At 32.4% G+C, this 26,587-nt stretch overlaps 2 protein-coding genes across 2 annotated transcripts; both read left to right on the top strand.

Moving 5' to 3' along the window:
• Window positions 1-5,231: 5,231 nt before the first annotated feature.
• Window positions 5,232-8,435, top strand: LOC106301001 (serine/threonine-protein kinase atg1-like). The gene is made up of 13 exons (XM_013737300.1): window positions 5,232-5,658; window positions 5,740-5,857; window positions 5,939-5,997; window positions 6,066-6,130; window positions 6,202-6,295; window positions 6,391-6,471; window positions 6,570-6,681; window positions 6,769-6,823; window positions 6,915-7,120; window positions 7,196-7,470; window positions 7,546-7,807; window positions 7,879-7,949; window positions 8,064-8,435. Exons 1-13 carry the CDS (start codon window positions 5,425-5,427, stop codon window positions 8,250-8,252), a joined length of 1,821 nt encoding a protein of 606 aa, XP_013592754.1. The 5' UTR covers window positions 5,232-5,424; the 3' UTR covers window positions 8,253-8,435.
• Window positions 8,436-23,296: 14,861 nt separating this feature from the next.
• On the top strand, window positions 23,297-26,406 carry LOC106299344 (NAC domain-containing protein 66-like). The gene is made up of 2 exons (XM_013735452.1): window positions 23,297-23,592; window positions 25,579-26,406. Exons 1-2 carry the CDS (start codon window positions 23,421-23,423, stop codon window positions 26,385-26,387), a joined length of 981 nt encoding a protein of 326 aa, XP_013590906.1. The 5' UTR covers window positions 23,297-23,420; the 3' UTR covers window positions 26,388-26,406.
• Window positions 26,407-26,587: the final 181 nt, after the last annotated feature.

The following is a 26,587-nucleotide window of genomic DNA, read 5'->3' as shown; positions in this document are numbered from 1 at the left end:
ACGAGAAAATGAAGTTGTGTTATGCATGTTGTCTCGGTCTACATAAAATACCGGTTGATTCAAGACATCATGTTCACCTTCTGGTAAAGTAAATCCGACGACATATATTAACTATGAGTGGTTCAAGGCTTAAAAATGCCACCAACTCAAACAAAGTGATTTTTTCACACACTCTCGATAAGTATGTCTAGACTAGTCATGATTAGTATAACTTTAGTAACTAGAGTCTATCGAATCTGCATTTAATCTGTATATGTTTAAAGTCATTTATATTCATGTGGGGATTGTTGGAACAATTAAATGTCAATGGGCTTTAATTAAAAACAAGTGAAAATTGGTCATCAGGTGGCCCTAATTAATTTAATGAAGAGAATGAGACTTTGTCTCACATCGGCCAAGAGAGGAAGAGTTGTGATGTATATATATGTAATCACACTACCACTTGATTAAACAGCTCAGAGGAAGAGAGCGCTCCCCTCACATGCGCGCCGTCGACGCCGTCCGGCCGACTCGACTCGGCGTGAGCTTGGACTTGGGTCTTGGGTCTTGATGAAGGGTCATAAGCCCAATGAGGTTCTTTTTGGACAAAATTACTTTTGTTTTTTTGGCCCATTTTCGAATAAAAAACATAATGCAATTCATTTCTAAACAACGTGTAGTTCGTCTCAAAATGACACACGTTTGTCTTTCGACCAAGATATATTTTAAACGAGAAGAGAGCGTCTTGAGTAGTAAGTTTTGCAACTCAACTTCCCTCGATCTCCGCGAGATTCTCGCCAATGTGCAGCAGCTGTTGCGAGAAATGACTCGCATCCTTCTCTTTAAATAAACCCGACTCTCTTTATTCATTTCTCACTACTTTCACAACGAAAACCAACAGAGAAAATTCCTTAACGAAAGTCAATCGTTTGAGAGTGTTTCGTATAGTTTATAGTTTGATAGAGCATTCACGAGTGAAGCGTGAATGTTCTGCCTTGGTTGTATCCTGAGACTCGATATTCGTACAGTCTCATCTCAATACGGAACGAATATTTAGAGTTAAAAAAATAGATTCTCGACTCCATGTCCGTTTCTGAAAACGGATTTCATCTCCATTTCTCTTTGGGTTTTACAACCGTTTTTGTCCTTAATATCGTTTTATTTATTACTGTTATTTCGGTTTGATTTTCGGCTTCTACAGTTATTAACAGAAATGCGAGATACATCGATCTCATGTTCACGTAATGACTCGTAAAATTTATTAGCGAAGGTTTCAATCGATATGGAAGATTCGTATATATACACATGAAAGATGAAATGGATAACAAGGTGAAGGTGGTCCAACTAAATAAAGACGACAGATAAAGATCAAAGAGGCTCCATTATCCCTTCACAAATCTCTGATCTATCTTTGTTTCTTAGGTTTATGCGCTTTCCCTTTTTCCCACAACACAATACCAACGTTTTGTAAAGGTTATTTATATATACCCTATACATTCACTTAAATCTCATTTAGTTTAGGCGTCACTAGATCATGTATATAAGTTTAACATTACATTTTCATATTCCTCTTCTGTCTAAAAGAATAAGAAAAGAGATTCATATCAAGAACAAAAGAAAAGGAAGAGATGTTTATGAACCATGCTAATGGAGAAGCCCAATTAATATGGGCGAGGTTTTAGCTCATTACTGGCATGTAGGCTGTAACAAAGTCGCAAAACTTATAGATATAATCTCAGCTCTCTTATTTCCAAAACTGTATTGGGCCTAAACCGGCTCGGATCTAGTGGCCTCTGTTTGTGGTTGGATTACGTGGCAGGTTTACGTGAGTACTAATCCCTCCGTTTCTAAATGTAAGTAGTTTTATCAAAAAATCTTTGGTTCATAATATAAATAGTTTTTATATTTCAATGCACATTTTCTATTTATTGGATATTGTGCAACCAATCAAATAATGCTAGCTTTTTTATAGTAGGTTAAGTTTATTAATTAAATAATATTTTTTATAAAAGCAACGATTTCTTAATATTAGTGTTTTTAACTAAAAACTTACAATATGAAACAGAGGAATTATTATTTTATTTCATGATTGTTAGAGCTGGTCCCACTGATTGTGCCAGGTCAATGGTGAGGTGGCTTTAGCAAACACGTTGTTCATGGTTTGTTTTGTCGGATTACATACCATAAGATTTTATAGACTAGTCATCAATTCACTGACGATAAATATTCATTTAAATCATTTGTATCTTTGCACCCACCCGTCATTTAAGATCATGAAATTTTGTTATTGGTTACAATCCATCTACGTCTACGTTTTATTTTGACATTACAACAGCGTGCTAATGTAAAAGATCCGTCGACTAATATGAATCCGATGACTTCTATGGTGTGAGATATTATAACAAAGATGTTGACTGTATCTTTTTTGTTAAAGCGGATGTTGACTGTATCATTGGGTTTCCTCTTTGCATATGCTACTTATCATTTCATTTGACAATATAATTTGTAGCAACCTGTTTCGTGTATTTCTCTACCTTTTTGTTTCACAATAATATTTTTTTATAAAATACATATAATTGAATATAATATCTTAAAAATAAAGAAAGAATTGAGTCATTTAGTATTAATGTTGTTTATGATTTCTCATTATTAATAGAACAAGTTTACTTATTGTACAGAAAGTATTAATGTTACGGTAGACCCAAACTACAAGATATATGCTGGTTAATTATTATTTTAAATTTTGAAGTGGTAATAAATTAAATATCTCACATAAAAATATTGGATTTTTAATTTTAATCAATTCACTGTTGACTCATTCATCAACGAATAAATTATCAGCTAGACTTCATAAAAAAATACAAACATGTTGGAACATTTTTAAAATTGTTCTAAAGAGATAATCTTATAATCCAATAGATCTCTAAAATATTATTTGAATAGTCATTTTCTTACATGTCGCGTTTAAGTTAATTATTACAATGATTCTTCTAAAATATTATACCTTTATACCTAATTACCATTATCAAAAAAAATATTTCTTTTTCATTTTTATTGCCTTTTTATATCGTTTCCAAATAACATATATATAAAATAAAAAAATATTAAAAGAAAAACATTATATTTTAAAAACGAAAAATATATATTATGCATAAAATGATATTGTAAAAAAAAGTTCACAAAATAATCGTGATATTAAAACAATATATTTCCTTTAACATAATATTAAATAACATAATATATATTTATTATTTAAGATAAAAATATTTATTTATATCAAGTTATTTTGTCATAATATGAAAAAAAAGTTCAATAACATAAACCAAAATATCTTTAATGAGCTAGAAATATTTTAGAATTAATACTACTGAGATGTTTTATTTATATTTTCATGATAATTTATGTTAAATTTAAATTATGATTTACACTTTCTATATTTTTAATAAGATTATATATATATATATATATATATTTAAAATTAACTTGATATTTTACTTATATAGTATGCTTTCTCAAAAATAATTCACTTTAAAATTGGTATTTTTTTTAAAGTAACTTAATAATTTTATGGTTTAACATAATTTCTTAAAATAATTTGCAATTTTTGGTATTTATTTTAAATATAATAATATTATTTTTAAAATGATTTGAAGAATAATACTGATTTTAGGAGAGGAAACTAAACATATTTTTTTAACTATAAGACTATTTAACTTTAGAGAAATATATGCAATCCAATATATATCCAAAATCACATTGTTAATCCAAATAATATAATGTCATTTATAACAAATCATACATGTAAGTTACATAATAATTGAAAATTGAAGATAAAATACTAACTAATTATTATAATATGTTTATCAATATTGATCACAAATTTTTTAATGTGAGAGTCTTAACAATATTAGTAATTTATAGTCATTTAAAAAAATTCAAAATATAACGTATAGGAAATATCTAAATTTTTTTAATCATATAATTAATGTGATTGTTTAGTTTTTTTTAGGAATATAAAATTAAACAAAAATGACGAAGGAGATAAAAATTGTTATCAATATTTTATTATTCAAAATCATTTATTGTCATATATATGTTAATCATACTAGTTAATTCTGTAGTTTTTATTTTAAAAAATGGAATATTTTTTTGTACAATACTAATCAATTTTATATTTAGTTTAATAAAAATTATAATATATGTTTAGATAAACCAAATCATTTTTCTAAAGAGTTTTAGAATCATCTTAGATATTACATTTGTCTACAAAATAATCTTGTAATTCTCCTCATTTAATATATAAGAGATTAAATCAATTGCCGAAATTTATAAGCAACCTATCCCCTAGTCCCCTAGATTATATTTGCGAAGTAATTTTGCCACATGTCCTCTCTACAATCAATTTCACAAAACAAATATGAAATGACTACTTAAATTAATGACATAACTTCCGAAAAATATGACATGGATAATTTCATTTAATGTTAATTTATATTTTTGGCAAACTTATTAGAATATGATAATAATTCATATATTACATTTAATATTGATATTTCTTTTTGGTAAACTTTTTTTAAATATAGTAATAGCTCATACATCATCTATAAAATAAATATATTCATATATAACATTTCAAATTTCGAAATGTTATTATTTTTGTATAATTATACAATTTGTATTACTAAAGCTTTTAAAAATTTCTACAATTTTTAAAAAAATAAATATCTAACCGTAAAATCATTAGTTTCTTACATATCTACAAATTTTATAAATATTGTTTAGGCTAAATTTTTGATAATTATAAAAATTTTATTAGTTTTATGCAAATTGATTTAATATATATCAAATCTATATTAAATAATAGTAAGAAAATAGTAAAATATATAATATTTAATAAATTTATGTTTAAATATACATTAGATTTAAAAATTTTATTACTCCGTATGGTGCAGAAAAACAATTATAAAACTATCAAAAATAACAATCTTTACTTTTGGGCTAGATTTGATTCAAATAAAAAGAGTAAAAAATCAGAGATATTTCATAGGTCCTTTCCTCGTGGAAATTGGATCCAAGACGTCAAATTTTCCCCCCAAGGTTTCTTGTCGAGTACAAGTAAGAAAGTCACTTCGTTCATACGCTTAAAACCAAATCTCAATCTCCCACACAACACTTCCAACAAAAAAGAAAAAAAAAAGTTGATAGCTTTACTGTGTAATAATATATATAAACCAATCACTTCCATCATCTCCTCTCATTAACTAAAAAAAAAAAAAACAGTTCCTTTCTTTGTTCTTAAAAAAAAAAAGTTTTGATTTTTTTCCTCTCTGTTCTGTTTCGTTCTCTCGTTAACATCTGTGTGGTCGTCGTACTCGTAGCAGTAGAAACAATGGAGGTTGATTCAACTAAATCCTAAACGGGTCCAAAAAAAACCCGAAAACCCGGATGGACGCGGCGGCGCGACTGGTGGGCGACTACGAACTTGGGCGGAGACTCGGGTCAGGCTCCTTCGCCGTGGTGTGGCTAGCGAAGCACCGATCGTCTGGCTTAGAAGTCGCAATCAAGGAGATTGATAAGAAGAAGCTTAACCCTAAAGTCAGAGACAGTCTCCTCAAGGAGATTTCGATCCTCAGAACCATCGATCATCCCAACATCATCAGACTCCACGAAGCCATCGAGGTTTGGTTTTGATTCATCCTCTTTTTGTGTTTTGTTAATAAAGGTGTGAACTTTGGATGATTTTTTGTGAGATCTTTGTAGACTGGAGATAGGATTTTTCTGGTGTTGGAGTATTGTAGTGGAGGTGATCTTGCCGAGTACATCACTCTCCATGGCAAAGTGTCTGAACATGTTGCTAAGCATTTTATGAGGCAGTTGGGTAATGATCTGTTTTTGTTTGTTTGTTCTGTTTCTCTATGTAGAATCTTTGTTTGATTGTTTGAGTCTTTGGGGTTTGTAGCTTTGGGATTGCAAGCACTTCAAGAGAAGCATTGTATCCACAGAGATTTAAAGCCTCAGGTGAGTAGAAACTTCCTTAATGTTCTAGTTTTATTGATGGTAGTCATGGTTGTGTTTTTTCTTTTCAGAATTTACTTTTGTCGTCAAAGGAAGTAACTCCATTGCTGAAGATAGGAGATTTTGGGTTTGCAAGGTATTGTAAACGTTTTCTTCATAAGGAAAGGTCTTAGTTTTGGTATGTAATGGTTGAGATTGTTTTGGTAGGTCTTTAACACCGGAGGCAATGGCTGAAACATTTTGCGGTTCTCCATTGTATATGGCTCCAGAGATCATCAGGAACCGAAAGTATGATGCCAAGGTGAAGACAGCTTCTCTCATCTGTTTGAGGAAAGATTTGATCTTTTTTTTTGTTCATTATTTTTAACTGTGTGATGTGATGGATGGATGTTTAAGGCTGACTTGTGGAGTGCTGGTGCGATTCTGTTTCAACTTGTCACTGGGAAGCCACCTTTTGATGGGACTAATCAGTTCCAGGTTCGTTTTGGCCTCAACCAATGAATCGCCTCCTCTTGAACCTGTAGTGAACTAATTGCCCTTTTGTTATGCTTTTTGGGATTTGTTGATCTCTGCAGCTTTTTCACAATATTGTGAGAGACACTGAGTTGGAGTTTCCTGAAGATGCTTTGAATGAGATTCATCCTGATTGTGTTGATCTGTGCAAAAGTCTTCTACGCCGAGATCCAAGTACTTGTTTATAGTCTTCTCTTGTTTGTCTACTTGTCTTTACGATCTTTCAAATTTTCATGGAGAAATACGTTTGTTTGACTGCAGTTGAACGCTTGACGTTCCGAGAATTCTTCAGTCACATGTTCCTTCAGGAGGCAAGGTAATCACTAGCAGCAAACCTTCATCTTTCTTTTGTTCAACCATTGAAAACTTTAAATGCTTTGCTTAATCTTCATACCAAATGTTGTCAGACAAACTCCGGGTGTTGCGCATTCTGATTCTACGGGGAAGTCCTCTTTACCCTCTGGACAACTTACTAGTACCAACCGATTCAAAGCAAGTGCAGAGAATGTCTACAAACAAGGGAGCTCCTCTAGTGCCTCACCTTCTCACATTGTGTCTTCTGAGAAGACCAGGAAAGACACTGAGGGACAGTCTTCATCGAATCAGTTTGGAGGTTTTGTCTCTTACCCCTATTGATTTTATAAGCTCAATTCAACTCAGATGCGCTTTGTTGTTGTCATGTGTGCAGTACTTGACTCGCTTGAGCTCATAGAGAGGGAGTATGTACTTGTAAACCGTCCTACCGAAGGTTCATCAGATTGTTTCGACACATCACTTCAAGATTCCGGAACACGTAACCTCTTACCAAAGAACGATAAAGGTTCACTTGAAGCACAGAGACCAGCAAGCGGATCATCATACCTGTTAACAGAAGTCCAACGGTTAACCATCGTTCATCCCCCAACCAAGCTCCATCTTTTGCATCAGTACGCAGAAGCACTTGCAGAAGTAGCTCATGAGATGGTAACTTTCAACTCCTAGTTTCACCGGTCTGTCAAATGATTAGTAGTAGAGACTCTAATACCGTTGTGCACACAGGGCAATGCAGGACAGGGGAAGGAGTCTTTTGCTGTTACGCTCGTCGTTTTAGCTGCCTGGAGAAAAGCTTTAGAGATATGTGATTCTTGGATGATGTCCGTTGGAGAGGAGAGAGTGAATCCAGCAGATCCAACCACAGCTCCAGAGACTTCAAATCCTGATTTAAACTCACCAGCAGTAGCTAAAACTTGGGTGACACAAGAGTTTGTTACCGCGTTTAACCAGGCGGAGACTTCATCAACTCAACTAAACCAAACAAGCGGTTAGTACTAGCATTCTCTTTTATGTTTCTTTGTACATTCACTGACTGCATCTCCTTCTGTCTCTTTGCAGCTGCTACTCATATGCCTGATGCCATGGAAACAATATACGAGAAGGCACTAGCATACGGCAAGAGTGGTGGGGTAAGTAAAACGTTTCTGTCAAGACTTTTGTCAAAAGCTTCCACATTTTGTCCTAAAAGTCTGAAACTTTCTTTGTGGGTTGGATCCAACTATTCTTTTTATTTGTTTTTGCAGGCGGAAGAGTATTTGAATAACAAGGAAAGTGCAGGAAAGTTATACAAGAAAGCAATTCTTCTACTCACCTTTATAATAGAGGAAGCAGTGACTCTACCTCTGAACCCTCCTTTCTCATTAACCTCTGACGACAAGAAGCGGATTCTCTATTACATCTCTAACTTGCAGCATCGTCGGTCTCATCTTTAGCGAAAAATCGACCGCAAACATTGTACAGAAAGAAACTTTCTTGGCTCTGCCTTGGGCTTCTATTTCATGTTTTCTATCTCTTGAAGGTTTTAAACGGGTTACTCTATATTTGATGATGCTGTGACCAAAAGTATTTGCCTCCCCCCCATTGTATAGTGCAATATCAAAAGCTTTGCAGTACCAGTAAAGAAATGCTAGAGGCCTAATGGGCTTGGTCATTAGTTTTAGGATTTGGCTAATACAACAGAAAAAAAATTCTTGACACAAAGGCTAATACAACAATCTACTCTTCCCATTATGTAAATTCAACTTGTTAGATATCCGGCCCATTATGTAGTGTTTAATTGCCGATGATTAGGCTAAACGTGCGGTTCTTCCCAATCCTAATATATCTCAACTGATGTTCGAGCCATTATAGTTTTAGTGCCTAAAATGACTGAATTTAACACCTTTATAATAGCTTCGTCTGAAATGTACTCCTTCTGGCAACAACAGCCCTACTAGCTTCACTCTGCTTTCACTGCTTGCTATCGATTGTGTCTCCAAAATCGCAATCCATCATCAGCTTTCCTCTTCAGGATCATCATCGACATCAACTAAGTGCATACAACTCTATTGGCTGGTCCACTATCTTTCTTTCTGTACTGGGCTTCTACATTGGGTTTATTTATGTATGTTTTGAAAATGGGATGGGCTTACAAAACACTATCCAATGAGCTATACATATTTTCCTTCTTTTTAATTAAATAGAATGCATTCTCTAATTCTTTTTTAGTAAAATACTATTTAACCACAACTTTTATTTTTAAAAGTTTGAAGTTTTGTCACACTCGGGGAGCCCTACCAGGACAGGAACACTAAGCTTTAACTATTCGTGCTGCTCTGATGCACGCAGCCTCGCTTAATCTCAACTTCAGCTGGCTTTGATCAGATTGCAAAGGGCTTATCCAAGCCATCATCTCGGATCATCTAGCGTTCTTTGGGGTTCTTCCGGACATTCATTCCCTTATCAACTTTTCGTTTCTTTTGTTTTAAGCGTTTTTCATTCCTAAGATCTTTAATGGATTTGCGGATTCTTATGTAAAGGTTTTTTAATGTAGCAATTTTTTTTAAGGTGGACTTAGTTTCTAACTAAAGTCCACTTTATCTTTAATATAATTTCAGTTGCTCAGAAAACCAGTTTGAAGCTTTGAAACTACAATAAAAAAAATTATCCATCATCTTTGACAACAAACATAAACTGCAATGATAGTAGAAAATAAACATGATACATCTTTAAAAGAAAAGGAGAGCGAATTTAAACCAAAGCTTAAATTCATCAATTAAACCTTTCTGACAGAGTCATACAACTGAAATTTAATCACTTTTTCCTTCCATTTACAGAGAGCTAGGCATGGGCACGGATCGGATATCCGAGTTTTTGGAGGTATTTGTAATTTTTTTCGTATGTCACGGATATCTAATTTTTCGATTTGCTTTGCTTTCGAAAAATACGGATATTCGGAAAAACGGATATCCGGAAAATAAATAGATATTTGCGGATATCTCATATGTTTTGATTAATACAAATAATCTTAAAAATTTGATACAAATTTGTTTTGTAAAATATTTTTTGCATGATATATATGATAAAAATTAAAAAAAGTAGTGAATCTACGTATTTTTGTAAATTTTTTGAACTTAATTAACAATTATAATAACACAAAACTTAAGAAAAAAATTTATAATTGTTCTCTTCCTTTTATGTAATACTTTTATATAAGTAATAATGTTAATAGAATTTATCAAATCATATGTTAGAATAATAATTAGATAATTTTATACATTAAAAACTTTAAATATAATCAAGATATACATGTATTTATATATTGCCGGATCGGATCGAATATCCACTTCCCAAAAATTTAATATTTGTGATTTGCTTCGATTTTAACGGATATTGAGTTTTAGTATTTGCTTTGCTTCGAAAATTTACAGATATCCGGTATTTTCAGATCGAATCAAAACGAATAACGAATTGAATCAAATTTAACGGATAAAATGATCAGTTCTACAGAGAACTATTGTTTTTCTATATTCCTTATATTAAGAGGTAAATAATGAATTTTCCCCACAAAATGATTGTTAGCCTAATAATTTCTGGTGTCAACTGTCAAGTGTTTGAATTCAGGCCCAAGGACGCAAATCTGGACAGAACAAGTTATGATTACGCTGAAGTTACAAATCTTGCACAACTTATTAAACACACAAAGAAACAATAGGTTCCGAGACTTGACCATGATTAACCCGGGTTCTTAGAGTGGGGTTCTTAGCTTCGGTTAAAAATCGTTTCTTAGCTTTTAACTAAGAAAAACTAAGAACATTTCTTAAATAAGAGATATAAGAGCCGGTTCTTAGCCGAAAAGTGTAAAAGAAATAAAAAAATTAAAAAAGTGTCAAATTGAGTTAAGAACCTCAAATTAATAGTCCGGGTTAATCGTGCTCTTATCCAAAAATCACTGAATCAAACAGGGTATTTTTTGTCATAGTAAACTTTCTAATGCACTCTCAATTATGGTTTTTGATGTTGTAGAACAATATATATTAGTACTAAAGACGGTCTATATAGTTAATACTCATTCCGTATACAAATGATTGATGTTCTGGTTTTATTTTTTATATACAAAAGATTGATATTCTATCTGTAATTTAAAAGTAGAGCATAAACTAAAATGTAAAAATATAAGTGGCTGAATTTTATTGAGAATCAGATAAAACTTTAAATTAATTAAAAGTAGAATAAAAAATAATAGACAAATATATCAATCTTTTGTATACATAAGGATTAAGGAGTATAATCTAGTTTAATTTATGCTTGTCAGTTGTCACTTATCACGATAGTTAGCATCTTTGTGCGTACGTATAAGCATACATTATGGTAAAAAAAAATTGGTAGTCCGGGTCATCCCGCATCCAAACCCCAAAACCCCACTAATCCAGAAAACAAGGAAACAAATCATGTAAAATACTCATGTTCCCACATGCAGCTTATTTGAGTGGTAGGTTTTATATCCGGAGTCTTTAGAGCATCTCCAATGGTGAAACTACCATATATATATATATATATATATATATATTTTAAGAGTTAAGGATTCTAATGAAATTTGTATGTCCAATGGTGTTACTATCATTGGAATCCTTAAGAATAAAAAATTAATAAATTTTTAAAAAGTTAAAAAAAGATAATTATTATTTTTCTATTAGTAACTATCATAAAAAACAAAACATAAGAAAACTAAAAATTTATTTTTTGCATGATTAACTTTCATAAAAAAAAATGAAAACATGTTAAATTTAGATATATATTTTTGGATGAGTAACTATCAGTAAGAAAAAAAAAACTAAAAACATGATGAATTTAAATTTAAATTTTTATTTATTACATGATTAAACATATAAAATTACAAGAACTATTAATTTTCATCGCCAAATTTGTTCCAAATATTTTCAATTAAACCATTCTTCAATTGGTGATGTGTTTCCGTCTCGCGAACCTGAAACCGAATGGCACGCATTTCATTGATTCTTGAAGGGATGTCTGTACCACGAGACTTATGCACTCGTGAACTGCTGCTACATCTCCTTTTTCAATTTCAGATGTATCGTACTGAGTGTTGTATCGCTTAGTTTATTATATTACCATTATCCCGATTCAATGACAAATACAATACATTTTGATTACTCAAAGAAAAGAGATCAGTTGGAAGTTGTTTGTACATTACCTTCTAAAGGTTAGTCAGTCGCATTTTCATCCTCTGAAACTCTTCCTGAAGCTCTTCCTGAACAGAGATGAGATAAAAGAGTCATAAGTTTTTCAAGAAAATATGAAAAAAAAATTATAAACAGAAGGAACGAAACTAACCATGCTCTCTGTTAAGACGTTCTCCTTCTCTGCAGCCCACTTGAACATGACCACCATACATAGTAGAAATACTACACTAAGCAACACACATACAAGCAATGGATAGCCATTTGCAATCGCAGTTTTCTTCTTAGCTAACTCCCCCACAATCTGCTCGACCTTAACCAGCTTCTCGTCACTCTCATTAGCTTGATCCTTTACCTCCCTAAGTTGTCTCTGATAGTCACGCAACTCCTCCATGACCGCCACATCCCACCATTTCCACACATGGCAGTCTCCATCATCCGCATTCCCACAAGTGAAGTACCTTCTCCCTGGATCTTTGCTTGTGTAAGAAGTTTCAACAACTGCCTCACCACCACAGTAGCAGATCTTGGGGATACCATCATCACTATAAAATTGAGGAAGGTACTGAACCGGCTCTGCTATGTTGTGCCTACTGTCAGCTTCGTCAGAGTAGAGATCAGCTTCCGCTTGAAGAAGCGAAGTTATATCTATATCATACTCCTCTGATGATGAAGGCTGGCTGTAGCTATATCGTCCCATGTTTCCTCAACCTGAAATCATAGCAACAGAGGCGTTAAAACAATTCACATAATCAAACAACTTTTGGACTACATTTCTATAAGCTCAGCAGAGTCAGACCACATAGGATAAGAGGATTAGAAATCTTTATAAAAAATTAATCTTTTTGAAACACTTACTACAATCGCAAAAATCCCCCAATCGATTGAAACCCTTATCGTTTTTAAACCTTGATTAGAAATAAAACAATTCCAAAATCGATTCAAAAAAAAAATCATCATCAAACGCTAACTGATCTCCAAAAATTATATAAATCGATTGAAATCCCAAATCCGAACCCTAATTTGAGAAGAAACCAAAATGAAACCTAGCGTAAATCCCTAAATCAACAAGAGAACCCTTCGATTTACCTTCGCTACCGTCGAGAACCCTTTGAGTATCCTCTTTAGTGACGAGAACCCTTCGATTTATCTTCTTAGCGGTCGAGAGAAAGATCGCCTTAATCGCCGTCTCTGATTTTTTTTTCCATGTTGCGTCCAAATGAAACGAAGTCGCGAAACCCTACACGAGTCGAAACCAATTACTTCTGCCACGTCAACAAGGACCAACACATTTTAATCCTTAGCTTAGGACTTATCCTTAGCTTTTCTCGGCTAAATATTACTATTATAATCCTAATAGTTAAGGATTAGCTACTAAAGATTGTGTTAAAACCACCGTTGCGGATGGTCTTATCACTTTTCTAATCTCGTCGTACCACCGACTACACATGTGTAGGACATTATGGTAAATTAATATAAGTTTTTAAAACAAACTGCAAAAAGTAAAATTGAAATATTTATGTAGAGACGTTTTGGGTAAATAAATTTGTAGTTTATGTCACCAATGAAGTAGTTTCTTAATAGAAATGAGATACTCCAACTTATTATAAGCACCACCAGCTATTTTTTTCATTATTACTCAAAATGTTAACACTGATCCATCTTGTCGGGGAAATTCATTTCCATCTCTAATCATTTAGGAATATATTTATGTGTGTGTGTATGTAGATAGATTTCTTTTTTTTTTGGTAACTGGCTTCATATTAAAATTGCAGAAAGAATAAAAACGTTTTACAAAAGCACTAATGCTCTAGTAGAAGTAGCCCAACAGCCCAATATAAACTCATATTTTAGAACCCATTAACCTTAGATATTTGCCCAGTAGGAAGCCCAAAAGAATGAGCCCTTTAGTAAGATGGAGACGGTGAGCCGACAGATTTGTCGGGTAGAAGAAACAGAGAGACATGCAGAGATACGATCAATGGTGGGAGGAGAGACGATGTGGAGCATGTGATAGATCAACGAAACCATAGTTGTAACATCTCTGAGGAGCGTCTAGGGTTGTTCTCTCTGAAGCTATTGATTTTGTTCCTCAACTGGTGATCAATGATGGAGAACAGAGAATCCACCGATCGAAATTGAGATTGATGCAACTGTTTATTTGGCTCGTTCCAAATCCAGTATAGTGTAGCTTGCCATCCAAGGAGAGTTAGAGATCGAGCAGTTGACGGAGGAGGTAGGGTCGACATCTGATGAAGCGAGGAGACCCAACTTCGCAGCCGAGTAGTTCGGCATCTATTAGCTACTAGAGTCCATAGTGCGAAGGAGAATGGGCAGTCCCAATAAAGATGATCCCTGGATTCATCGCAGTTATTACAGAGAAGGCAAAGAGAAGGAACCTGTAAGCCCAAGCTTATTAACCTATCTCGCGTTGGGAGCCTATTGAGTGCCACCAACCATCCATGAAAGCTCTGCCTTGGAATGCTCCGTGAGGTCCAGATTGCTTTGGTCCACTCTTCAGCTTCGCCATTTCCTCGCAGGTGACTATAAACATCCCCAGTATTATATTTGTTGGAAAGCCTCCCCAAGATATGCCACTCATAGTCATCCTCTTCTCCTGTGAACTGAATTGTAGTGATGAAGGAGAGGACTTGAAGTTGGTGCTCTGTTCTCGCGGCAGGAAGAAGCCAGGCTCCATTGCGATGTAGTGAGGCCAAAGTCGCACTGTTTGGGATCCCAAGCCGTGATCTCCCACCTTCCAGGTAGTCCTGAAGCTTCCCAAAGGGACTCCAATTATCAATCCAGAACCTACAGCTTTGACCATTGCGAATGTGCAACTTGATAAGAGGGTAAGCTACATCTCTAAGTTTCAGTAGTTTGTTTGTCAGCCAAGAGAAACTCTGAGACGGATTTGTAGTCCAGTAGTTCGACACTGATCCTTTAAGAATAACTTCCTTGAACCAGGAGACCCACACCGATTCTGGTCTGAAGAAGAGAAGCCAAACCAAGCGCAGGCAGCATGCTTTGTTCCATAACAGGAGATCCTTCACACCTAATCCACCTTCCTCCTTCGGTTTGGTTACTGTGGCCCAAGCGACCCTTGCAGTGTTCTGCGCATCTAAATTCCCCCTCCATAAGAAGATACTGCACATCGAGTTTATTTTTGCCACACAAACTTTAGGAAGAACGAAAGAGGAGCACCAAAAATTGGTAATTCCTGATATAACAGTTTTGATGAGCAATAATCTTCCCACAAATGATAAAGTTTTTGTTGACCAGGAGGAGAACCGAGCTTTTATCTGATGCAGTAGAGGCTCACTACTTGCCAAGGACAGCTTTCTCGAATTCTACAACTAACTAGATTACATGACTGCCTGCCTATTCAACTAGCCATCTATAATACGCTAATGATGTTAATAACATAGTTACCATATTTTAATTATTCTAATGTTCAAATGTATTATAGGTGACCACAATGTTTACATCTATTTGAAAAGACAACACATGGTTCAGGTTTTAGATTAATAATTGATGATATTTAAATTGTTTAATAATGAAACCAAGGTATGTACCTTTCTCTCATGCATGCAAATTATTCAAATGCTCGATTCCGCTCGTCATGAGATACCAAGAGTGGAAGAACACAAATATTAGACGACAAAGATTTTATTAGAAATCTAACTATGATTCGATTTCAGCTGTCTTAGCTTTTTTTTTTTTTTTTTTGTGCTAAATTCAGCTGTCTTAGCTGCATCAACAACCGGCAAATTTGGAATGTACTGACAATTTCTTACTATAATATACTTTAAACGATAATAATAAACGACATAAATTTTTTGAAATATAAGATGATATCATAGATTATTGTAAATGTGTATACCAATTTGATTTTTGGGTTTTCGTCCACTTAATATTTTCTTCTTCCCCATCGTAATAAGATAATTGGATTGAATTTTTTTTTTTAAAGATTGGAAAAATGTTTATATAGATAATTATCGTTGTGAACGGTGCAGACGTCCAATTTAGGTTCGTGGAAAACTATATTTCATCATCTATCAGCACAGAAGATAAGTTAGGACTAATAGTTAATTAGGTTTATTATCATGTTCTGGCACCATCAAGGCTGCTATACTATGTATAGCTGTGTACGGGCAATGTTGAAGCCTTTGAAAAAAGACGTGGTAAAATATATGGACATTTTTATAAAATATACTTAGCTAGTTTCAAAAAAATTGTAATTTATAATTTTAATTTTGTTTTACTTTTTTCTAACATTTTGTTTTACAAATAGTATCGTTTTACCTTTTTAATGTAAATTTGTAAACAATATTCTAATTTTAACCTCATTACTCTAGTGTATTAATTGGAGAATATATTAAAAAACTGCTAATGTATTAATAATTGATAAAAAAGACCTTTTCATATGACACTCATATGTATTATTTTTGTTGTGGACCTTGAGGTTGATTACTTCAATAAAATGCAAACTGTTAGCTCTGAAACTCAGTTTGTTATAAAATGTCGTTCTAGAGAAATGCAAATTGTTTCGAAGTTCGATAAGACCTTCGTCATTTGGGTAATACCGCTATCTTAACAAACTAATATTTATAAACAAAAAGAAAGACCTTACCAAACGAACGCATAAGAAAGTCACACATGACACACCTATGGTATTGCCATTCTTAAATTATATCGTTAACCAGTACAAATCAAAACCCATAATTAATATAATGTCTCAATGAAATAGAATTCTGTACAACCTAACAACAATCAAGGTTAAGAATGGCATATTCAAAAACATGGTTTTCACTGGCAAGTTAACAGGCATGATCTTCCCCGCGATCAGCTGTAAAGGAATTATTTCTCATTCCTCAAACCACATATAAGATTTGATCTTTTAAGTATTTCCGACCAAGTTGCATATGTCATATAGTTTCAGATATGAAAGAACTTATCAATAATAATAATTTCAGATAGTTATAATTATGTGAAACAAGACGAGTAATTTATTCACACAAAATTTAGTCACTACTGTCAGAATTTCTCTTCTTTTTTATTTTGGTTTGAGTCTCTCTAAAGTTAGCTTAATAAAAACCTTAACTGAGAAAGAGACCCGAACCAAGGCTATCGCATGTCTTGATTAATTTAAGTAGTTAAATTTTTGAATAATAAGAACAAACATCTTTGATGAGAAAAAAAAATAGAACAAACATAAAAGAGGATCGTTATCAGCGAGAGAATAAAAACATACAAGATTAAGTAGGCAACGGTAGGTACTTTATATTATATAATGGAGACTTTTGAAGCATTTTAAAATGACAGATCGTACGTCCTTTCACATATTCTTCCCCCATGATTTCCTTTGATTTTCTCTAGCCTACTGCTTTAATTTTCTACACTCTTTTGGAACTTCACATTATGTAGTCCACTAAAATTCAAGTTTGATTAACACTCCTTAATGAGACGTCGGCAGTGTATGGAACCTTCTGTTATTGTTGTATATCTGTATATGGCTACAATGACTTCCTATTTTTGTATTTATTCATGTTTATATTTTTTACGTGTATAATATACCAAGTATGCATGTTATTATATATTATTGCGATCGTCATCAGACATGTTACACGTGTACCAAATAACAAAAAAACATACAAAGTACTTTTTTTGTTAGAGCATTCAAAGTTACATATCTTCTAGTATAGGTATTCTTCTTATACACACATATATGCACCGAACTGCAAAACTTTGATAATACATAACATTGATGAAAACTGAAAACTGTATTTTGATGTTTTTAGGTTTCTTATACTATGACTTCTAAAAACTACACATAAACCTAGTATTTTAAACATTTTAGGGATAATCCAGAGGGTCTAACAGGCCGAGATATAACCGACTAGTTTTTATAGATCTGTCCACTGGACATACCGGTTGTTCGCCGTGAAAATTAGATACTCATGTCGTCGAACAACACAAACGAGTAAATTTGAGTTTGATAGGTTTCGAATTTGCAGTGTTTAGCACCTTTCCAATCCCGGCACACCACTCGTCCACCACAGTTGTGTGGCTAGGTTATAAAATTTTAGTCAGCAATTAATATATTGTTAGTATCATAACTGTTGAATATGATTATACATGATTTATTTTAGGCAACAACTTTATATCTCAAACTTCAAGCCTCAGTTTAGAAAGTAAAAACACCTCAAAAGATATGTCATCTTATGTGGTAACTCCTTATAGAACAACATGTGGTTGTAACGAGAAATCTGACACGCCATAATATGAGATGCGATAATTATTGTCCAAGATATGGGGAACCAGAAGAAACTGTTACTCATGCCATATTTGAATGTTCTCAAGCCTTACAAGTATGGTCCCTATCGACCACACCATCTAGTCCTGATATCTTTCCGCCATCAAGCATTTATGCAAATATGGATTACCTCTTCTAGAGGAAGAATAGCTTTATTGAACCAGAACTGGACAGAGATCCCTACCCAAGGATAATCTGGTATATCTGGAAGACTCGGAATGATAAACTTTTTAAGGGGATCGACAGGGATCCTATGGAGTTAGTCCAATATGCGCAAAGTGAGTGTCATGCCTGGTTTAATGCGAATGAGATTGATGTAGCGGAAGCTTCTAGGGATAAAACTAGATCCGTTGATTTTAAGAATACCCAAAAACTAGGGTTTGTGAATAATCTTCACAGTGCTTAATCAAAAACTCTTTAGGGTTTGAGAATACTCATCTCAGTGGTTTATAGAAACCTCTTTAAGAAAACTCATTTTATTAATCAAATCATAATCCATTGAATACAACTATAAGCCTAGAAAGCTATTTATATGAAAACACAAAAGCCATAAACCCTAATCCTAATTAAAATAGAAAACTATTAAAATCTTAAAACAATAAAAGTAATTATCCTATCAATAAATAATAATAATAATAATATTTGGAATATATCCAAATATTCTCTGCATTAGAGATGGTACCTTCCGTTCTACAAGACCATAATAGTGAGGAATCCCAAGTCATAAGCTTCGAAAATATATGTATTGTGAATGGTTTATAGACTTCCACAAATCAGTTCAGTGGTTGCCGTTGGGTATGAAAGGATAACATGGAAAAAAATCAACTTATGGGAACGTGAAACCTAAGAAGGCGAGAGACTGCTTTACATTCGGAAGTGGAAACACTGCGATGGGCAATGGAGAGCATGTTATAACATTCGTCATGTCGGAACTTTGGGACGACAGATTGCAATCTGATCGTGATGATAAAAGAACCTCACGCCTGGCCAAGTTTTTCAACTGAATTGGAGACGATAAACACACTGAAGATAAACATAAAGTGCTTTGCTACATTGATTGTTCTATTCCGGTTTGGTTTCACATGCTACCTCAAGTTTGACTTAGTTGTAAAAATAAATGACTTAATATCTCTTGAATTTGATTTACTATATCACAGACGTAAAAAGAGATGAAATTTTTCAAAAAGAGTCTGGACCCTCGTCCGACAAGCACGAGTGTTAGTATATGACGTCTCACCATGAAGATTTGATGAATTTTAACGACGTTGACAGGAAATGACGAATAATATCGAATATATCAAATTAAGATTGCTTCCTATGCAAACTTTCTTCGTCTTCTAGAAAATGTTCATTTTGTTTTTGGTCATTAATTAAGATAAGTTCATTTTCATTTTTTTAATCTAGTTTCACCAACACGTATGCTCACAACATACGGACACAGATTATAGTAATATTCTTACAAATACTGTTCATTATAATGTGTGAATTTGAATAGCAAATGTTTTGTTAACGAAAAATCAAGAGGAGATATCTTTTTTTTTGTTAAGTATGTGAATTTTCGTTAAACAAGTTAATGATACAAGGTGATACAGTAGTTTTGAATCAAGAGGAGATATCGCTTGTGTGAATGTTTCTCTATCTAGGTCATCACTTGAACCATCCATTTCTTTTGTAATAGTTTCGTTAGGATTCAATATGGTAAAGTTAAAGTAAAAATTTCAATAATTATCTATTTATTTTGAATTAAAAACCTAAAAAATCAAAGATAATATCATAGTCTGGGGTTGTTAATCCAAATAAATAGAATGGTCCAAACAGGACTATGTCATAAAATATATAGTTGATATTTGCTATAGTTTTTATAATTGTAGTTAGTCTTTTTTTTTTGTCACGAATTGTAGTTAGTCTAATACACGTATTATTCATACTTGTTTGTACTTAAGCTGAAGCCACTCTCTTTTCTTAAAAAATGTATGGATACCGCTAAATTTATAATTAGTTCGAGTGAACCGCATGCTTTGTTGATTTACGATCACAGATGACAGACCGCATTTTGCAACATTATGTATTCCATCAACGCTGCTTGAAATTTAAAGCCTTAATTAGTTCAAAAATAAACGCTGCTCTTGAAATATATATGTTGATGTCTTTGAAATTATTTTGTCTCCATCTTCTATCACGAGGAGATTGTGAATTTTCTTGTGCTATGTTACCTCTCATGAATTGCTAAGTTTAATTATCATTATATTTGTTGAAACAGATTTTATCTCATTCCACACCCGGTCTGAGAACCAACTCTAGTATCATTAAAGTCTGAGAAAGACAATAAGCCTACAAAAGTTCAAGGTCCATCCAAGCTCAAGAGACAGCCCCCGCCGGCTAACATTAACGGAAATCAAAGCTTTATAGATATTCATAAAACATATGATACGCCGGATCCGCTGGGGATTACATCGCCGTTATGATCCACAATTAGGACACACAAAGAAAGACCAAATACAAGAAAAAAAGGGAATCCAAATTCTTCCTCAGTGAATCTATACTTTCAATATCTTTGTTTTCTATTGTTTTTAGATACCTTCAATATCTTATTACTGTATTTTCGATCATATCACTAATCAAATATACATTTCTCATACGTTTTTATCAATATATACGCTTTTCATAAAAAAAAATTTATATAAGTTATCAAAACTCAAAACTCTATAAGCCAGTTACAAAAAAAAAAAGTTATAAAAACTCTAATCATAATTAACGGATTTTGAGATCTATTAATATTACCTCATACAATGACCTTAATTTGTAATTATTTGAATCTACGTCCATTGTAAAATTAAGCTACATACAAACTTTTTTTTAACTCTGATTTATTATGATCTTACAATTATGATATGAGAAAGATTACATAGACGATTCGACAATACTGTCTGTCTTATGAAGACTTACGCCTAACTGCATCACTTGAGCCGTCCTATGAAGATCCACACCTGACTATATTTAGTTGCATCATGTTGAAGATCCTTTGTAAGTCATTCTTCCGTAGTCTGCATAATTGTTTAATAAATTGCTATCTCCGAGACTTGAAACCTGGATTTCCTATAATCTGTAATAAATTGCATAGTCTGAGATCCGAACCCAAACCTGTGTATAGAAAGCCTTTAAACCTTAACCAGTAGGCTGTGATGTTTCCACCCTAGTAAAAACTTTAGTCTCGCATTTAACACATGATATATTAGTGATCTTTTCATCAAATGACATTCTACGTTTCCGGCCATAAACCTTCAATTAAAATTATATTATATATTAAATATACTATTTCTATTCTAAAAATAAAATAAAATTGACTAGTGTCTTGTCCATGGCGATTTTTAAGGTCGAGGGTCATAGCGATGTGTACTTCCTTCCTACATTACAGCTGACATGGACCCTACTTATGACCAATAGGCAATAGCGATTTGACCTGGCCCAACCTCTCTAGCTCAACCTTTTACAGTTTTACTATTCATTTCCCCCTCTATAATTACATATTTCAGCTGTGGACCTTTGAGTACCCATTCGGGTTTAGACCAGGTGTATTCAGATATCGAGTTTTTGGGGTCATAGATTTTAGTTCCATTCGGATATTTCTAAATTTCGGTGTGGGTTTGGTTCAGATCTTTGCGGATTTAGTTCGAGTTCGGATAACCCATTTAAATTACTTTAAAATTTTAAAATTGATTATATACTTTAAATTTTTCAAAATCTATAAACAAAATAATATATTACATATAAATTTAAACAACATATGTCAAAATACCTAAAATTAACGTAAAAATTGGTTTGGTTGAATATTTGGATAAAGCATCAATATATATTTCAAGTATTTTTGGTGTTTTGAACATATTTTAGCTATTTTAGACATTTACTTTTGACTATTTGTATATATTTTCAAGTATGTTGGACAACTTAAAAGTATCATATATATTTTGGGATGTTTTTAATACATAGTAAATCTAAAAATAATTAATACATTATATATATATCTATTTCGAATACATTTGGATACCCGAAATTCTTCGGTTCTGATCGGGTTCGGTTTCGGTTTTCTAAATACCAAAATTTTGTATCCGTTCGGATATTTAATCAATTTCGGTTCGGATATAGTACTGCTTTTTTTGGATCGGATTCGGTTCAGTTTTTCGGATTCGGATTTTTTTTCAGTCCTAACTGCGATATACAAATTGTGATATACTACCACAAGGGAGCAAATAAAGGACCTTTTGAAATAAAATGTCGATCTTGACCTTATCTTTGTGAATATTTTGATATTTTTAGACCACTCTGTTTTTAGTGATTTCTTTTTGGCGCTTAATTATGTTATTTATATAATTGTTTTATTTAATTAAGTCGGCCAAAAGAATAGAAAACTGTCGTGATAAAATGTAAAATCAGTCAGGTAGAACCTAAGTGGCAAACACAAGTTTATAGTAACATAATTGATTTTTGATTATGCGATTGGAAGCATACGGATCGTCGGTGAAACTTAACCTAGAAAAGCTAATATATACTCGAGAGAGTGAATTAATCTTTTGTCAAAAAATATTTTCGAGAGAGAGAGTTTGTGTTGTCTTGAAATCAATGCTTTTTTTCCACAATGCGCTAGAAAAGTTATAACTAAAATATTTTTTGTGTTGTCTTGGCTGAACGAATTCGCTATGTCACGTCAAATGCCGATTATAGTTAGCTCATAGGTGGTAATTTTCCTAGCAAAAAGATTTACCGTGACTCCAGAGTTCCATTTGGAATTTAATAACTGACATTTCACAATTATTAAACTAAGTTCATATAGTCTCGTATCCTTTTTTTGTAATTAGTGACAGCACATGCGAACGTATTATGACATCATGAAAACACCAAATATTCAGGAAACACAACTAACACTCCAATTTAAATAAGGAAACTTATTCGAAAGAGAATATAAAGTGAGTACAGAGACACATGCATTTTCCTCATGCATGATTTTTTTGCCTGTTTATGTAAAAAGTACACACACACACACATATATATACTCCTGTTAGTTATACACTTGTTCTATCTTCTTCTTCTTCCTCCTTTTTTCTATCTCTACAATGAACATATCAGTAAACGGACAGTCACAAGTGCCTCCTGGCATTAGGTTTCACCCGACTGAGGAGGAGCTCTTGGAGTATTACCTCCGCAAGAAAATCTCTAACATCAAGATTGATCTCGATGTTATCCGTGATGTTGATCTCAACAAGCTCGAGCCTTGGGATATTCAAGGTTCATCATTTATCTTTTATTAGGTGATTTTCTATAAATATTTTGTAAAATAAATATATTATAATAATTACTTTTTATTTATTTTTAATTTTAAATTAATTTATAACTTGTATGCATAATTTATATTAATAATATTATATTAATTTAATTAGACATAATTTTAGATATGTTATATCTAGTCGGTTTTGTTGTTTTTATAGTCAATTTAATTATCATTTAGGTACATTAGATTTCATTTATTTCTTTGAATTCAACTATAATATTTTTTATTTTAAATATATTAAAATTATTATTAATTTTCTTATTTGCATTTACGTTGGTTGTTGCCTTAGATATGTAAATATGTTTGATGAATATTATATATAACTTAAGATATATTGTTATTAGAATGAAATATAAAATAAACTAAAGTGTCTGATTCTAAATTACGTAAATTAATATAACGATAATATTCTACAATCTCACACATATACATAAATTTTACAAAAAAAATAAATTATAACTGCTGGTTAATATTTTATTTTCATTTGTTGATATGTTTTGTGTCATCCTATAATTTACATTTATAAAATTAATTATTATTATTATAAAATTATATATTCTTGTTGTAGTTAAATCTATGATTTTAGATATAAGTTGGATTAGTCTAGTCACTCATGTTGTGAGTATATTGAGTTACATATATTTTTTCAAATTCAAACTAAGTATAATTATTTTATTATAATTAAGTACAATAAAATTAATTTTATTTATCGTTTAAATGTGCATGTAGTTTCATAATATTTATCAAATTATATGTTGATTTTTTTTAAAAAAAATATCAGAAAATAAAGCGATGATCAATATGAAGTTACATACATGAATAACTGATATATTTTTGGAAGCTCATGAACAGATATCAATATTTACAATAATTAAAATATTTTATAAATTCTAATAATTTTATGCCTTAGATTTATTAAATGGTAAACTGAATTAAATAATCTTAAAATGAGAATTCAGATTTGCTTTGATATTTTAATTATAATCATATTAAGTTCCACAAACATAAAAAAAAACATAAAATTTAAAAGCAAATTTAATATTATGAAAACAAATAATTTTAATAATGATTAAATATAATATATCTAACTCGTTAAAGTATATAGTGTTATGTCATTTTAAAATATTTTGTAATTATTTGATGAAAAGATATTTATTGTTAATTCTTTTTATTTTTAATATCTCTTAAAAATAAGCAGTTTGAAAAATTGGGTGATTGTATTTTAAAAATCATATTATATAAGTAAAATATAATTTGATGTCAAAAAAAATAAGTAAAATATAATTTATAGATTTTTTTTATTGTAACTTAAAATTAAGCAGTTTAAAATATTTATACTTTGTGAACTTTCATTTTTAATGAAATCATATTATATACATATATTTTCGTTTTAATTTTTTTTTAACTTTATAAATGTTTCCTTTCTATTATATATGTTATTTAGAAAATTTAAAAAGAAACTAAATAAACATTCAATAATAATATTTAAATTTATATACTTAATTCATTAAGGGTATTAGTGTAATCAACAATCATGAAAATTAACGTGAGCATGACACATAAGAAACTGTCTTCTCAAATAATATTAGAGAGATATGTCTTATTAGTTTTTATTATATTTTTGGATCGAGTATATACATACACTTTCCTTGATTCTTGACAAAACGTATTATTAGGGCTTGTATATATTAAATTTGATCATCCGTTGACGATGAGTCGTAAATTAAAGCTTCAACTAGTGATTACATAGGGAAATTTGAGAATAAATTATACCCTTTAAAAGAGTTATACCTTTCGTCGCCTTCTTTCACGTGATATATTAAATTTTGATCGATTGACTGTTACGAAGGACTATTTGGCAGAAGAAATAAAATTAGACGTCTCAGTTTCATCCATTACAATTCATCAGTTAATTAGAACCTAACTCTTGTTTTGTCATATAGAGATGTGTAAGATAGGAACAACGCCGCAAGATGATTGGTACTTCTTTAGCCACAAGGACAAAAAGTATCCCACGGGAACAAGAACCAACCGAGCCACCACGGTGGGGTTTTGGAAAGCAACCGGACGTGACAAGATCATATATAGCAACGGCGATAGGATCGGTATGCGGAAAACGCTTGTCTTCTACAAAGGTCGAGCCCCTCATGGTCAAAAATCGGATTGGATCATGCATGAGTATAGACTCGACGAGAATGTATTAGCCTCCTCCTCGAATCATGACGATGAGGTCAGTGTAGAAACGTGTGAGGTCATAGGAGCAGATGAAGGATGGGTGGTGTGTCGTGTTTTCATGAAGAAGAGTCTTTGCAAAACTGTAATTAGCAGCCCGCCGAGGTCAGTGAAAACATCTTCGTTCAACGAGAAGACTATTGAAGAAATTTTTAAAGTTATGGGACAGTCTTCTAAAGAGGAGATCATTGTAGATCCTTTCTTGAAGCTCCCTAACCTTGAGTGCCCTAACAATACGGTCTCGAGTTACCAGCGGTTGATGGACGACCAAGTCCACAACTATCAAGTCCCCAGCTTCGGCACTAGCTGGGCCACTTTGGATCGTCTCGTGGCCTCGCAGCTAAATGGGCCCAACTCATATTCAATCCCAGCCGTCGATGAGATCCCACAATCACCGCTCCATGGACTAAACCGTTCCGGTTTTTATAACACCGGTTTAACACAGGATTATTATACAACGGAGATGGATATATGGAACAATACAGACTTCGGGAGAACCACGATGTCGTCCAACCCATAGTGCCATGTATGAAACAGTAGTGAATAACAGAAAATGAAAGAGAAAAAGTGATTAAAATTACTGATTACAAAAAAAGAACATTGTGTAGAATGATATAATAATCGTATTGTTAAAACATTAGAGAAAGGGTCAGATTTGTAATAATTATAGTGGTTATGTGAAATCAAATCATTACAGAAAACAAAAAAAAAATCTATATG

The sequence above is a fragment of the Brassica oleracea genome, chromosome C6 (genome assembly GCF_000695525.1).
Source record: "Brassica oleracea var. oleracea cultivar TO1000 chromosome C6, BOL, whole genome shotgun sequence".
Lineage (NCBI taxonomy): Eukaryota > Viridiplantae > Streptophyta > Magnoliopsida > Brassicales > Brassicaceae > Brassica > Brassica oleracea.
This window is presented reverse-complemented; position numbering and strand designations above follow the sequence as displayed.